The sequence below is a fragment of the Podarcis gaigeae genome (assembly GCF_964106915.1).
Source record: "Podarcis gaigeae genome assembly, chromosome: 7".
NCBI lineage: Eukaryota > Metazoa > Chordata > Lepidosauria > Squamata > Lacertidae > Podarcis > Podarcis gaigeae.
The window spans coordinates 66,799,904-66,815,993 of NC_139683.1; the positions used below are offsets into that span (position 1 = coordinate 66,799,904).

Here is a 16,090-nt window from a genome sequence, read left to right on the forward strand (position 1 = left end):
AGCTTATCCCAATACTGTAGAGATGAGAAACTAGCAGTGAACTACCAAAAAACAAAAATCATGATTTTCTCTAACAAAAGAAAAATATACAAATGGAAATTAGACAATCAGGAGATTGAACAAGTGACATGCTTTAAATATCTAGGAGTTATATCTAGGAGTTATATTCCAAGCATCTAGGAAGAAGACTGCCCACATAAATTACAGCTCCTCCACAGCACAAAAAAGTACAACAGCAATTTTAAGATACCATCGTACAACGGGAGGAAATTTCATCCCTGCTACAATCAAACTATTCGCTGCAAAACCAATAGCACAAATACTATACGGCGCTCCACTCGTCTCCCTCTCTAATCTAGAACCATACGAAAGGATACAATCAGGTTTCCTTAGATCACTCCTGCAAACACCTAAATGCGTCCCTAACGCCGCCCTACGACTAGAAGCGGGCTTATACAGCATCAAAGCCAAAGTATGGATGTATGGATAAGAACCTTATGCACTTGGCTAAGACTTAACAACTCGCCGGTTGGACTACTTCCCCTGATGCTTCTTGACAAATTCCAATCTAGTTGGTTGAAGGGCACTCTCAGGAAATTGGCCACATATGGTCTCTCCCCAGAATATTTATTAAGTTTAGAAAGGGGAAGGGCCAAGAACATAATCAAAGAAAGACTCAAGGACATTGAAGCCCAAAATGACTTTAATCAACTTCCGATAACTTACAAACTCCTATTCAATTCCCAAAGGCCCCATCTAGCAAACTATCTCAAAGTTCTATACAACGCTAAACACCGATGGGCATTTTCCAGGGCCCGCTTTAACGCTCTACCTTCAGCTCTCCTAGAGGGAAGATACAACAAAATACCGATTGAACAAAGATTATGCCCCTGTAACAGCAACGAAATCGAAACCATCGGGCATGTCATCTTATACTGCCCATTTTATCGAGACTCAAGAAGAGAGCTGATCGAGCCGATTCTGAGGAAAATACCTCATAGTACAGACGACACCTATATCAGACACCTCTTAGCCGACAAAGAACCCGAAACCACCAGGCCTGTGGCAAAGTACTGTTACATTGCAACAAGAATAAGACGAGCAATGATGTCAGCAACGGAGTCCAAATTGTAAACACCGAAGGAACGATAATAAACAGTAGTGACATTTGAACTGAATTTTTAAAACCTTAAAAGCCGAAACCTGGTTATAAATATAAGCACCAATTCTGTGAATTGGCCATATCTCCACTGCTATTTGTAGCACAATACTACTTATAATGTCATTTTTATAAATTGCTTTCTGGTCATTGACCGTATTAAAGATATTTGATTTGACATGTCCAGGAAAACCCGGACTTATGGCAACCCCAAATTAGGTAATGAAAAAATATAATGGGAAGTAAGTTTAACAGAGGCAGATTTAGGGCAGTGCAAGCAGTTTCCCAAGCTGAGGGGGACGCCACAACTATAATGTGGAGCACGCACAGAATGGAAGGCAAGAGGCAGAGCGTGCCAAATTTTGACCTCATACAAAGCACTGCTAAAATTTGAAAGACCAGAGTCCGCCTGTCAGGGGCTGGACTGAGGAGGAATGGTGGGAGGCCACCCTGCCCCCCGAACCTTCCTGAAAACAGGAGGACAGTATAGATTTAGAACAGTGGTTTGCAGAAGGGCATAGTTCAAAGACTGCAGAGGGGAGAAGCTGGGAAATATTGGAAGAGGGACAGCAGGAAGAAGAAGAAGCAACAGGGGAGAGACAGCTGACAGACTCGTTGTGTTTGGAGAGCATTCCTGACCACCACCACCCCAGGACCAAGCAAGCATTGAGAGTAGTAGAACAGAAAGCTCAGAGGCAGAAAGCTCAGATTGGCCAATGCAGGGGTGAAGTAGAACAGGAGAGACCTAGGGGGTGGGATTTTACTTGGAGCAACGCCATTATCTAGGGGAGACTGCAGTCCTTTGTCTCTCACTGTGAATATTGAATAAATTAATTGGTAAGAACTTTTATTGTCTATCTGATTCTTGGCTGCCACCATGGGAGGGATTAAATTCCCCAAAGCCTGGCACCGCCCCTGCAAATGCTCGGAGTATTTTATTTCTGTTTGGGGGGCTGCCAAAATGGTTGTTGTTGTTTTTTTTCGGTACTTGGTTGCTGGTGTTAAATTAAGCATGCTCAGAGTATTTTTGTTTTGTTTTGTTTTGTTTTTTGTAGTCCATTGAAGCTTATTAATAAAAAATTTGTTAGACTTTAAGGGCATAATATTGGTTCCTTATTTTATGTATTCCTTTTTTGAGGGGGGAGGGGGACCCCTGTTTTGAGAACTGCAACAGAGCCTCCCTGCCACTTTAATTTGGCCTTGGGGTAAAAAGGAGAGCTACTTACCTTGGATTCAGTTGCGATGATAAGAGGCTGGCAGGTGAGTGTGATGCTCTCCTCCACTGAGCTGCTGGCATTTATACAGATCTCCTTACACCCACGCAACCATTAAACAGATTTGCATTTCTAAATCAGCAAAAAAATTGATTAAAACAAATTTACATAATGAAAACAGTGTGAGGCAAAACCTGGTCATTTGTAATAATCAAACCTAATCATCACAGATGACTACATATGCTGCAGATATGACTTTGTATAATTACATATATTTCAGCTGCTGCAAACAAGTGGATTACAACACACCCTTTCAGCAATGAAGATGTTTGTGGATTGTCAGTGTGCTCACGGAACTCCAAATAATGACTCTTGAAAACATCCCCATTATAAAACTATCCCTTAAAGCCAATATTATTTTACCATGGGAATCCATTGAAAGAATAGGTGTCCCTTTAGGCTAGAAATGCAGAGGGTTGCTTCCTCTTCCCCCAAATTCCCTTTGAATGCCTTCTGGTGCTGTGAAAAATGACAGGGCTTTGTACACACTGGACAGTATTCAGTTAATGTGTTTGGTCAGCAAAAGGATTTCCACTTGCACAATGGGACTTGCCCCTCCCCCAAGACCTTTGGACGAGGAGGACTCGGGTATATTTGGCCAGGATTCCTTGTTTGCTCTATTTGTACATTATTTTTAGTTGCTATTCAGCTGTTTTGATTCGTTTGCAATTTGTTGATTTTGTTTTGCGCTACCTAAAGGAGGGTGGGGCAGAAATAATGTCTGCATAGTTAGGTCTACGTGAGTGTAAATCTTGGGAACAAAATAATAAAAATAAAGAGAAGGCGAACAATATGCAGATATAACATCATCTAAATAGGTCCAGTAAACAACAAATTAAAAATTCTGTCATAATGTAAACCAAACCACAGTGCCAAAAATTAAGATTTCCAATTTAACCATCCACCTAGCACTAGACAGCACAGTCGGAAACATGTAAATTATCCAGTCTTTATTGTGGTGGCTAGGGTTGCCATATTTCAAGAGGTAAAAATCTGGACACAAAAAGTTGTTGAGCTTTTTTAAGGCAATTGCCCAATCGCCCCTCTGCCCACCCGGAGGGCCAGAGCCTGAAACTGTGCCCAGGTCCCCTGCATGAAAGCCCGAGTCTGAACCAAATCTAGGACATCTGCTTTAAAATGTAAAATCCCTCCTGGATGGGCATGTAGAATGGTAAAGGGACCCTTAACTGTTAGGTCCAGTTGTGGCCAACTCTGGGGTTGAAGCACTCATCTCGCTTTATTGGCCGAGGGAGCCGGCATACAGCTTCTGGGTCATGTGGCCAGCATGACTAAGCCGCTTTTGGCAAACCAGAACAGCACACGGAAACGCCATTTACCTTCCCACCGGAGTGGTACCTATTTATCTACTTGCACTTCGTGCTTTTGAACTGCTAGGTGAGCAGGAGCTGGGATAGAGCAACGGGAGCTCACCCCGTCACGGGGATTTGAACAGCCGACCTTCCAATTGGCAAGCCCTAGGCTCAGTGGTTTAACCCACAGCGCCACCCACGTCCTGGATGGGCGCCCCTAAAAGGGGACATGTCTGGGAATTCCTGGATGTATTGCAACTCTAGATAATGCCCCAGAATGACACTAGGCATCTCCTCTGAAGATAAGATGCAGCCCCATTTCATGGAACAAGGAAGACAACATTTATATCAAGGAAGAAAATACTTGACCTAGATGGGAATTGACTGGTAAAGCGTTCATTATACATCCCACACACTGCTGGAGAGTGTTTGGACACATCCAGTGTTAGTTTTTTTCTGTGCCAGTCAGCTCAGGGTTGCCATATTTCAAAAAGTTTTGCAAAATCACTAACATCACCTGCCATACATCCAGATTTCCTTGGACATTTCGACAATTTCTGCCTGGACACTGCTATCCGGAATCACTGTTATTGCTTCTTTCAGAGACTTGCATAGTCTTCAAAGACTTTCAGAGACTTATAAGACTTATGCTTTTTTGGTTTTATGTTTTCAAGAGAATCCATTAAGAGTGCATATTTTGTGACTTTCAGAGATTCATAAGTTTTCTGTTTATGCGATTTCATATATTTCATATTATATAAAGAGTGTATATTGATATCGTATCATTGTATTTGGTCATCGTGTTGCTTGGATGTTACTGACTATTTTTTGCAACACAGGGGTTAAATTGTTTGGTTACTGGACACTGCTTGCAGCTGCAGTATTCCGCATATGTCCAGGAAATTCTCAACATATGGCAACTCTAAGTCAGCTGCCATTTTACTTCCTACAATGTATGGACAGTGTCATTGTATGGTTTGGTCACTAGGTGGCAATGGAGTTATTCATGTCTAGATGGGAGCCAGAAATGTCTTCTTGTTCTTTTCCAGTTGTTGTTTAAGAGAGACAAGTTGCTAGGCAAGAACTTCATTATGTAATGTAAGCTTTCCATGGCAGGCTGGGCGTTGGGGGAAATGTAAATATCAGCTTCCAGCCACCCAGCCAGCTTCCTGTGCTCCCACATCCCCACTCCTGCCACTGCCACCGAGTGAAAACATGAGCAGGGGACCACAGGGAACTACTGTTTCTAAAGTGAGCTTAAAAGAACTGGATGTTCCCGTCTGCTTTTAAATCATGTGGCTATTGTATTTAATAATAACAAGTATAGAGTCAGTGATTTTTAGTGCTAGTACTCACTGGTAAGGAGTACCATCACTTTTTCTTTGTTTCCCATGATAGCCACTTATTTCTGGCACACATGGCAATTTTATCAAAAGATTAGTATGGGCACCTAATTTTTTTAACCAAAAATATGTGCTCTCTCTTTTTCTTTCTCTTTGCATATATAAATATGTGTGTGTGCGTGCGTGGTAAATAAAGGCATATATAATAAAATCTCCACTGTGCCTCATTTCTGAAGGAAACACAAACCCTGGATAAGCACCTGGACCCCTGAGATCTTGCACCACTGTAGAGAAAGGGGTGGTGTGCAACACTGGTGTTAGAAGTGGGATCTGTGGTTCCTGGAGGAAAGACCTGAGAGCTAAGAAGAAGGAGTATTTATTATTGATATGTTGCCCATCTGACTAGGTTGCCCCAGCCACCCTGGGTGGCTCCCAACAAAAAAAATAGTAAAAGCACAATACAACATCAGCTAGGTGTGCCTGAAGTACAAAAATGGGAGCAAGAATAGCCACACAGATAAAACGGATGAGGGAGCAAGAGAGTGAGCAGCTTGAGAGAATGGAGAAAAGGCAGAGCCAGAGGTTTGAGCAAATATTCCAGCAGCAAAGCCAGCAACAGCTACAGTAGTTTGATAAAACAGGCTAACTGCTGACAGAATGGGGAAGAAGCCTAGTGAAGAGGGGAAAGTGACTACATGCGAGGTGAGATCCCTGCCTTATGAAGTGCTGCAAGGGGTTGGAAGTGACCCAGGAGCCCTGCTGGAAGTCCGGAGCATGGCCGAGCAGCAGAGGGGCTGAGACTGCAAAGAGATGCAAGCTGTAGTGGAAGACGATGACTCAGAGAAGGACCGGGCTCCCTGGGATTGGGGAGCAGGAGGAATTTGAGGTCCGTGAGAGCATGCACAAGGAACATTCAGCTCCTGCTGAATGGGAATTCGTTCTTCAGGAATTAGGGGGGGAAGCTAGTGCCTGTGAGAAAGGCAGCGGTTTCCTGTATGGCCAGGAGAAGCCAGAGGAGCAGCAGGTCTGGGTCTGGGAGCTCACATAGGTGTCCAGCGACCCACCTCCGGTGCAGCTGTGGGCACACTAATGCATCAGCAGAGTAACAGCAAGAAGCAAGGCTGTGAAGGCATTGGCATCACGAAAGCTTCCTTTATTTACAAATCAAAACAACAAACATGGCTAGTATGAGCAGCAACATCACCCATCTGTTCTGTCCGAAAGCAGCGAGCAAAGAGAAAGTACAAAAGCCCATAGGACGGAAGTACAGTGTCTAGTTTCATTCCCACACTCCTATCACAAAGGACTGTAAACAGTGGATCATGAAATCCAACAGCAATGGAGAATGAAAATACTAACATCAGGCTCCTGATCAATTTGCGATGGAAAAAGAAATTGTGCTGAGAGTGTTTCCCTGTGTGCTTGAGAAAATGGTGGTGCCTTTCTTAGTGTGGGAAAAACCCAGGAACAGAGCAAGGCTTGTGTCCCTGCAGAATCAGGTGAGGTTGAAATCACCAGGGAGTTTGCCCCTTGAATAGCTACTTGAACAGAGAACTATGTGTAAATCCCAAGCAAAGCACCATGGAGGAAGCTGCTCAGTGTGGGGGATGGGCAGGCGTTTGTGTTCTGCTTTCGGAGACTGTTTACTACAGGGGTAGGCAACCTAAGGCCCGTGGGCTGGATGCGGCCCAATTGCCTTCTCAATCCGGCCCATGGATGATCCGGGAATCAGCGTGTTTTTATATGAGTAGAATGTGTGCTTTTATTTAAAATGCATCTCTGGGTTATTTGTGGGGCATAGGAATTCATTCATATATTTTTTTTCCCCAAAATATAGTCCGGCCCACCACATGGTCTGAGAGATGGTGGACCGGCCCACGGCTGAAAAAGGTTGCTGACCCTTGGTTTACTACAATCATCCTTCCAGCAAATCTTAGCAATAGGTTTCTTTTAAACACTGTGGACTGTGTGGGGGGTTTTTGTTTTTTGCTTTAAATGTGATGGGAACCCATTGATAATTTTTAGAAACTGAACTGATAAATGATTTTTAGGAATTGTTCTGTGGGCGCTGTGTGTTTTTAGAAGTTCTCCTGCGCTGCAGGAAAGCAAAAGAAATAAGAAGGCCTGGTGAGGCATCTCGACAGAGGGAACTGTAGGAAAGGCTGCGACAATGTTATGGTGTTATGATTTGCTTTATTATTATTACTACTACTACTACTACTACTACTACAACAACAACAACAACTCTAAGTGACTTTACTAACTTTTCTGTAATTCTTTTACACATCTGGTGCAGATGTGCTTTTCTTAGAGGAGGGTAATGCTACAGGTTTTGGGTGCCAGGGTTTGTGGGTGCAAGACACCACTAATTTATAGGGTTAATAAATGTTAGAAATAATAAAAAAAAAATGCTTGGAGTATTAACCTGGTTGACAAATGTTAGATTTAGCAGTGTTAAAATGCAGGCAGTATCAGTTTCCTGCTCAGGAATCACCTGGAGAGAAGAGCCATCATGTAGTATAAAAGAAAGCAATAAGTAATTAACGAAGCGGTTACTCTGGGCTGGACAGCAGAGGAGTGTGAGCCTCTTCTCCCATCAGGGAATGGTGAACAGAGGCAAAAGCCAGGTCCAGAGCTTCAGGTTTGGATGGCGTAGGCTGGGGGTGTTGAATGTAGTAATTTAATTCACTGAAATTGTAAACGCTTGTATGCATTATTATGAGTTTAAATTTGAATGATTGGTATGTGAATTCTAGAGAGATTTCTGGTAGTTCGCACGTGATTGGCTAACGCTGGTCACATGGGGGGGTATCCAGTGAAGGAGAGACTCCATTTTAGAATCCACTGTGAACACTGCTAAGTTGAATCGAGTGTTGGAGTGCTTCTTCTCTGCTTGAAAGAAAGAGATCAAAGCTGCAGGAGAAGGTAAAAGTGGAAATCTCTCATAGGAGCTGCAAGGCATGGCCTAACTGAGAGGAAAAATACCGTTGTTTGGAAGTTAGAATAAAAGACTGTAAGCCCATGCTTGGATAAGCATGTGATTCTAAATATTATGTTTTCATTCATCTATAAGTTTCTGCAAGTAAATTTTTTGAATGTTAAAGTCTGGATATTGGTTTTATTTCCAAAGGAGAATGTCAGTCACATATATGATTTGAGCTTCTTAGCTGTGTTTTCGCTACAGGGGAGAGATCTATGGAGCCTGTTAGCAGCGAGAGGGAGAAGGGAGCTCACTCTGTGAGCTGAGGATGACAGGCTGGAACAAAGAGACTGAGATGGAACCGTGGATTTTTCTGCCTTTAGACCAAAGCCTGCTGCACCTATGAAAGGAGCAAAGGACCTTCTCCGTTGTTAGATACTTCCAGGAGCTTCTCCAGCACCCTCCTGGCCCAGACCCACCAGACAGTGCAGAGAGCACAAGAATACATACATGAGCTGCTGGAATACATAGAGCACAACACACATACCAATCTCTTGGCTGCTGGGGCCTTTCAAAGTCTCTGCCAAGCTGCCTGTTGAAGCTTCAGAACCTGCAGAGTGTAATGCTGGAATTCCCTCCACAGTAAACCAAGGTTATATATGTGTGTGTAAATAAAACCATATTGACACTACAGTGTCCACTGTGCCTCATTTCTGAAGCAAATGCAAACCCTGGGTAAGCGCCTGAACCCCTGGGATCTCACACTGCTGTGACAATAGGGATAACATGTAGCATTAAGAGCTGGGCTGGGGAGAGTCTGGTGGTTTAGATTCAGAGGCACTGGGGTCCAGAAAAGTTCCCTGCGCCTGATCCAGTGTATCAGGAAGTCTAACCCTGCCCCACTTGTTTAAACTCTTCCAGAGGCAATGGCTAGCTTCCAGACATCTTTCTTTCCTTCAGAGGCATTCTTAGGAAAGGAAAGGAAAAGTCTGGGGCAACTGGAGCTGCCTGTCTGTATTTCTGTGAGAAGTTTTCCTCCTAGGAAATGAATATTTTGTTGCATTATGTGGGGTCAAATACGTGGTTTGGCATTTGGGTTTCAGACTCAACCTCTACCTTATTCTATGTTTGGGGGAAAGTTACTGATTTCTGTGCAGCCACCTCCAAATACCACTCATCTTGTGATGTTGTGCACACCAATTCTTCAATTTTTGAAATGCAAAAGAGGGGATCCTTATCTTATGGGTTGACTTTAGTCATAAAAATTGTTGTCTGGGTGCCTGGGGAAGATTTGTCATCGCAATCCTTGGGAACTCGTACTCTACAATATATCTCACAGGAGTGAAAACTGCAAAACAAGTTTTATTAAATGCTTTGTTTATTCAGATATTGTGCAGCTTCAGCACAAAAGATGCAAGAAGGTTTCATAAGTTTCAAAGAAAAGCTATAATCTCACAAGCAACATGGAAAGATTTTCATTTCAAAGAGCCAGACTGCAGTTTCCTGTTTCATAGTGTGGTCCAATACATGTCTACTCAGAAATCCCACTGAATTCAGCAGGGCTTACTTCCAAGTAAGTAGATCTAGGATGGCAGCCTCATGCTGCTGACTTCAGGCAAGATAATTCAGTAGAAGGCATACAATTTTGCTTCAGTTAGTTAGGCAGATTTGAATCAGGAAAGAACAAGACAACTTTCATAAAGAAGCAGATTCCGGAATAGTGACATTTTCCTGACTTCAGTCTCCAGCCAGGTGTTCCGTTTAGAAAAATTTAGTTGTGGCCCAAAGAAGTGTAGCTTCTTCCATCGCAGTGCTATAGTGCAGGGAAAAATGCACTTACCAAATATTGTCATTTATCAAACATCTTATTGAAAAGATGTAAAATGACAGAAGAAGGCAGGTAGAGCAACAATCCTATAAAACATTGTTGTCATACCATGAAAATTAGGCCCGCCACCCAATGAAAGTTCTCTTTGCCCAAAGCTATGCAAAGGTTGGCCTTGCTGAGTAAAGAGGAGAGGGGAAAACAATATTCTTCTATAAAATATTTTCCGTATCCATTTTCCATTGATTTTGTTGCATGAACTCTTCCTTTATTCTGGCTTAGCAAATCTACCGAGAGCAATGATGCTCTGGGTGCAATTGTGCCGGACGAAATAGAGGAAAGGACGGTCAGCCCGAATCTCCACAGGTTCCCGACGTGGACGCCTATCCTTGGGGGAAGGGACTGGCTCTGGTTCTTCACCACCCTCCTCATCAATCTCGATAGCAGCATCATGGACCAGCTGAGTCAGAGCCACGCCTTCTGTTGTGGTTGCTCCGGAGAAATCGGCCTTTTCGTGGTCAGTCAGATCCGGCAGATTCAGGTATTCGGTGGCTTCAATGCTCTTCTCTGAGCTGAATTTGGGAATGGCCACATCCACCTCAATGGCCTTCAGATGACAGGACAGGTCAAGCAGATGCTCGTGGCTAAGTCCATCTTCTAGCTAGAGGAACACATAGAAGTTACAGTGATATCATTCCAATCCCAGATTGAATCAAAACAAGGGAGAATACAATAAGAAAAATATATCAACAGACTTTTTCCACACCAGTATTATTGAAATTAAGGGCCTGGCATGGATAAGGTGAATAGCTATAATAGGGATATATTATAGGGATGATATATCATAGGGTATAATATCATAGGGATGGAAAGACCATTTACCTGTTCAAGAGCTTCTGCACTGCAGTCTACTGGCAGCAGCAGAACAAAGGTCAGTTCATTGTTCTTGTAGGGGATCTCAAGAACTTGGACTTGAACATTGCATAGGTCAATTGTCCCTGCATTGTAGACACCCCTCCTGTGCATCAGCTGCACACTGTGGCATTCCTTCTGTGAAGAAAAGGAAAAAAGGAAATATTTAAAAAGAGAGAAGGAACTTAGTTTGCTTTGGGAAGTTCTTTCTTTCTTCCTTTCTTTCTCAGATATCATGAGATTCGGCATTGCAAAAAACAATACAAAACAAAAACACCTCCCAGAGAAAAAGAAAAGGGAGACAGCAGATTCTTCTCTTTTGTAATTTCAGCAACAATCCTACTAAATTGAAATCAATTGGACTGGCATCAAGTGGCCAAGTTAAACCCCATTCTTAGCAGTGGGGCTCTAGGACAGCTAACTCTAGTTTTGGGCCGTCATCTTCAACTAAAAGGGGTGATGACTGTCCAGCATTGCAGAGCCTTCCTTGCACCAAGAGTTTCAAGTGACCTCCATCAAGACCTCATTGGGGCAACTCAACTCCAACACTAAACGTGTATTCTGGAAGTTACAAGGTACATTGTCTCTGCACAAAAGAAGCAAGGAAGCTAGGAATATGTTTCTAACTCACTTCATCTGCATGATGAGGGTAAAAGGGAGCTTCTTCTGTGAGCTCTTTGTCAAATTTCACTTCCCATTGTCCTTTGAAGAAGAGAGCATTCACCAGCAGGAGCTGAACAAGGCAGTCAAAGCTGTCCTTGGGGAGAAGGTCCTTGATTTTACCTGGCAAAGAAATTGTTACAATGGGTTTTTGGGGAATGGGGGCATACAATTTGTAGTTCGCGGTTAATGGAGAATAAATGGAACAGCTTGAATAAAGTACTTAATTATACCCTAAGTAGTCCTTTGCAACAGAATGGGAGCATTTAACTGTTTTTATAAGCAAATAAAATAGTATGGGCACCAGTTTATTACAACAAATCAATCCTACCTTTCCTCATGTTTGAAGGAAAGCAGTGGGCTCTTAGCTTATTCTTGGAGAGTAAGAAAGATTTAACTGGTTTTTTGAACCAGCATGAGAAGAACAAAGACCGGAGACCTCCCTATCATGAAAGTTCTGTCAGGAAGAGGTCATTAGTGCATTCTGTGGTCTTACCATGTGTACGGGTTTCAACCCAAAGGTTGATGAGTCTCCTCACTTCCTCAGGGGCATTATGGAAATCCACACCATCCACTTCAGTCAAGTACAGTTTGAGAGCACAGAAAACGAATTTCTGAACAAGAAAACATTGGATCCATGTATCAGTAAATATATAACAAAACAGAAAATGTCCAGAGTATTCTCTCGCATTTGAGTACTGCCTAATTCCCTTAAAGATTCAGTGCCTCTTTGTAGTTTCAGAACACTAAATTTTGCAGGTGGAGACTTTCATAGAGCAGATAATCATTACCATAGTAGATCTCTCTGGTTGCCTGGGAATGAGGCACAAGTTTGACAGACACCAGTAGATGATGAATCCATTCATGCAGCCGCTGGGAGAGATCATCAGGAGGTTTGGGCTGGGTGTTCATCAGTATGTGGATGATACCCAGCTCTACCTCTCTTTTAAATCAGAACCAGTGAAGGCGGTGAAGGTCCTGTGTGAGTGTCTGGAGGCGGTTGGAGGATAGATGGCGGCTAACAAATTGAGGTTGAATTCTGACAAGACAGAAATACTGTTTTGGGGGGACAGGAGGCGGGCAGGTGTCGAGGATTCCCTGGTCTTGAATGGGGTAACTGTGCCCCTGAAGGACCAGGTGCGCAACCTGGGAGTCATTTTGGACTCACAGCTGTCCATGGAGGCACAGGTCAAATCTGTGTCTAGACCCTATCTGCCTGCAGACTGTCTCACCAGAGTGGTGCATGCTCTGGTTATCTCCCGCTTGGACTACTGCAATGCGCTCTGTGTGGGGCTACCTTTGAAGGTGACTCGGAAACTACAACTAATCCAGAATGCAGCAGCTAGACTGGTGACTGGGGGCGGCCACCGAGACCATATAACACCGGTCTTGAAAGACCTACAGTGGCTCCCAGTACGTTTCTGAGCACAATTCAAAGTGTTGCTGCTGACCTTTAAAGCCCTAAATGGCCTCGGTCCAGTATACCTGAAGGAGCGTCTCCACCCCCATCGTTCTGCCCGGATGCTGAGGTCCAGCGCCGAGGGCCTTCTGGCGGTTCCCTCATTGCAAGAAGCAAAGCTACAGGGAACCAGGCAGAGGGCCTTCTCGGTAGTGGCGCCCACCCTGTGGAACGCCCTTCCAGAAGATGTCAAAGCGATAAACAACTACCTGACATTCAGAAGACATCTTAAGGCAGCCGTGTTCAGGGAAGTTTTTAACATATGATATTTTAGTGTATTTTTGGTTTCTATGGAAGCCGCCCAGAGTGGCTGGGGAGGCCCAGCCAGATGGGCAGGGTATAAATAATAAATAAATTATTATTATTATTATTATTATTATTATTATTATTATTAATGGTAGAATACAGTCAATAGCAGGTTGCAATGTGCACTTGGTTCTCACAGTACAGTGGAGCACCCATAGGGGCCAAAATTAGAGTTACCTGGATGAAAGCAATATCCTTGTTTCCATAGAGCTTGTTGGCAAAACTCAGGGTATAGTTGGCGCTGGGCTCATTAAGAGTCGCAAGGATTTTGCTGAATGCCGTATGGATTCCTTCAGGCTTCTCACACTCATAGCAAGGAACATCCTAAGGATTCAAAAAGAAGGAGGTTAATTCTCACAACACCTGGCTACTTATCTTCTTAAGGGTATATCTTGTGAGAAAGAAAACTTACAAACTTATCTTAAGCAACAAAGCTTGCTTGAAAGTCGACCTCAGGTATGCCTACTTTGAAGTAAACATTTATCACATCTGAATCCCTCCAGGCAGCCCAGCTCATCTTTCTTGTGATTTACTCAATTTTATGCTCACAGCAACGTTAGATGTGGGTTACTGGTGACTGACTCAACATCACCCAGTGAGCTTCACATCTAAGTAAGAATTTAGCGGTTTCATTCCTACTTTCCTGTGGATTTTATCACAAGTTGTGTGGTATCATTTAGAATACTTAGAGATAACCCCCTAAATGTCTATTTGTGTGTGTGTGATTATTATTATTATTTTGATGAAACTCTCCAAATGTTTCACAACTTACGCGTCTAGGACAACGTGGCTCGGGCTCGGGCTCGGGGCAAGGAGCTGGGCGGTGAATGACTCGTCTCTTGTCACAAGGTTTAGGTTCAGGACGTGGTCTCGGTTTGGCAACACCAGCACCTTGGGTCTGCAATGAAGTTATAAAATGTCTGCATCCATAGGTAGTTCATTTCCGGCCCATTTACAATAAAGGAATAAGAAATGTTGGCATGAAACCAAATTAGTTTTCCAAACATCAGCCAATCCTTGTTCTGATGTTGCACTGATATCAGACACATATATTGATGCTTTAATCCTCCTTCATCCAAATATTTTGTTGCAAATATATTTACGAAAATGACATTTGCACTTTTAAGAGCTGATTCAGTGCTCAAGGCCCCTTTTCTTCCTTTAGAGATGTTTTTGCCCAACAGGCATGGAGTTGATGTTGAGATAACAGGAGATAATACTAATATGCAAGCTGGGTTCTTTGGGCAGGGGAGGGATACACCTTTATCCAAGCGTTCTTCTACATACCCTTCTTAGTCTGGTTGTTGAATGTCCCAGGCTCCTGCTTCTGGGTTTGTCAGACTCTTTCACTTCATCCCAATGCAGGACCTTGAATGAAATTGGAACATTGCTTCAGTTGCACAGGCAATATTATAACAGCAGCACTTATTATCCTGATATGTATATTAGTGACGATTCACATGACTCTTAGATCCTATGTGACATTTGCAGGATGGATATCTTCCTGCATACTACTCTTCAAAATGATTCAACATGTTTGGCCCATGATATCTGAATCATGCTAAATTAATGATCCAAACATACATACAAACTTCAGGCAATCTATGGTTCTGCCTTGAGATGATAGAAACAAATCTCATATAGGATGAGAATTAAAGGAATCCAATCTTAAATCTAGTTCTCCACATTTTGCAACAGTTTGCTATTTTTTATTTATTTTTTTAAAAAAGATCCACATGAAAATTCACAAGCATTTTAGTGTGAAATTCTCCCAACAAACCCATTTCAGATGCATTTTCTTTTACTAATGTACACATTTTTGCAAGCAGTTTCTCCAATACAATGCATGTTATGCTACTTTCGCTAATATCTTCATTTTTATGCACATTTCCCCCTAAGATATGATTTTTTGTAAATATTACTTTTACAAAACAAGTACAGGTAAGTACAAATCTATTTAAAAAGAGCTGTTTTTGGCTCATACATTGTTTTGAAAACTACAAATTTGGAAGATTCCATTTGGAAGATTTCCATTCTATTCAACCAAATTTCTCCTCCATGCTTAGTGATGCAATATTCTTTGATCTCTGCACATTTATGGGATTTTGTGCAGAGACGTTGACTGGGCTTATTACTGGATCAAGCCACAGTGAGGTCATTCTTTTTCTCAACTTGTATCAAATATGACCGGTGATGGAAATGTATCTGCTAATGAGGAGCCCAGTCTGAAGGCTGCATCTCTACTGCTTGGTTAGACCCACCTTCTCAATCTGAGCTGCTTGTTCACAACCAGATGCATAAGCGAGGAGGCCCAGGCCTGCGGTGAGGTTTGCAGGGGAGAACACGACGTTGTCACATGGGTGTTCAGTGGTCAACACTTTGAAAACGTCAACAGCGCATTTAGCATTGGCTTCAGGCAGGGTGGTCATGATGGAATTCAAAAGCTCTGAGGGAAGACCAAAACAGCTCATCATTTCAGGATCCTTCAGAATACAGATATACTTGTTCCTACTTCTGCACTGCAATACCAAACCCACAGTTCTGAAGAACTACCCATGATAAAAGAACTGCTGTAAAGATGCACATCACCCAACACAAGGCTTCATGGATGCTTGAAAGGAGAGCTGCTTACCTTGGCTTCAGCTGTGATGATAGGAGTCTGGCAGGTGAGTGTGATGCTCTCCTCCTGTGAGATGCTGGTATTTATACTGATCATCTCACACCCCCACAACCATTAAACTGCTTTGTATTTTCTGAATCTGCAAAAAATTAGATTAATTCAAATTTACATAATGAAACCAGTACGATGCAAAAACTGGACATTTCTAATGATCAGAGGTAATTATCTTGGATTGCCACATATACTCCCTATATGACTTTGCTTAATTATGTATACTTCATCTAGTGCAAAGTGCAGGCACA

The 16,090-nt window shown here is 42.8% G+C and overlaps 1 protein-coding gene across 1 annotated transcript; it reads right to left on the minus strand.

The window, feature by feature from the left end:
• Positions 1–9,366: 9,366 nt before the first annotated feature.
• LOC310848350 (serpin B3-like) lies at positions 9,367–15,849 on the minus strand. Its single transcript, XM_083747366.1, has 9 exons — positions 15,801–15,849; positions 15,430–15,614; positions 14,456–14,536; positions 13,941–14,066; positions 13,346–13,492; positions 11,900–12,017; positions 11,375–11,526; positions 10,714–10,881; positions 9,367–10,492 (listed from the first exon to the last, which is right to left on the minus strand). The coding sequence occupies exons 2-9, from the start codon at positions 15,595–15,597 to the stop codon at positions 10,100–10,102; spliced, it is 1,353 nt and encodes a 450-aa protein (XP_083603492.1). The 5' UTR covers positions 15,598–15,614; positions 15,801–15,849; the 3' UTR covers positions 9,367–10,099.
• Positions 15,850–16,090: the final 241 nt, after the last annotated feature.

Excerpts from the sequence above, each read along its gene's own strand:
- LOC310848350 (XM_083747366.1), bottom strand. The coding sequence starts at position 15,597 with ATGACCACCCTGCCTGAAGCCAATGCTAAATGCGCTGTTGACGTTTTC. Across the intron at positions 14,067-14,455 it reads CAACAACCAGACTAAGAAGG|ACCCAAGGTGCTGGTGTTGC; the intron begins GTATGTAGAAGA and ends ACTTCATTGCAG. Across the intron at positions 10,493-10,713 it reads GTGCAGAAGCTCTTGAACAG|CTAGAAGATGGACTTAGCCA; the intron begins GTAAATGGTCTT and ends GTGTTCCTCTAG.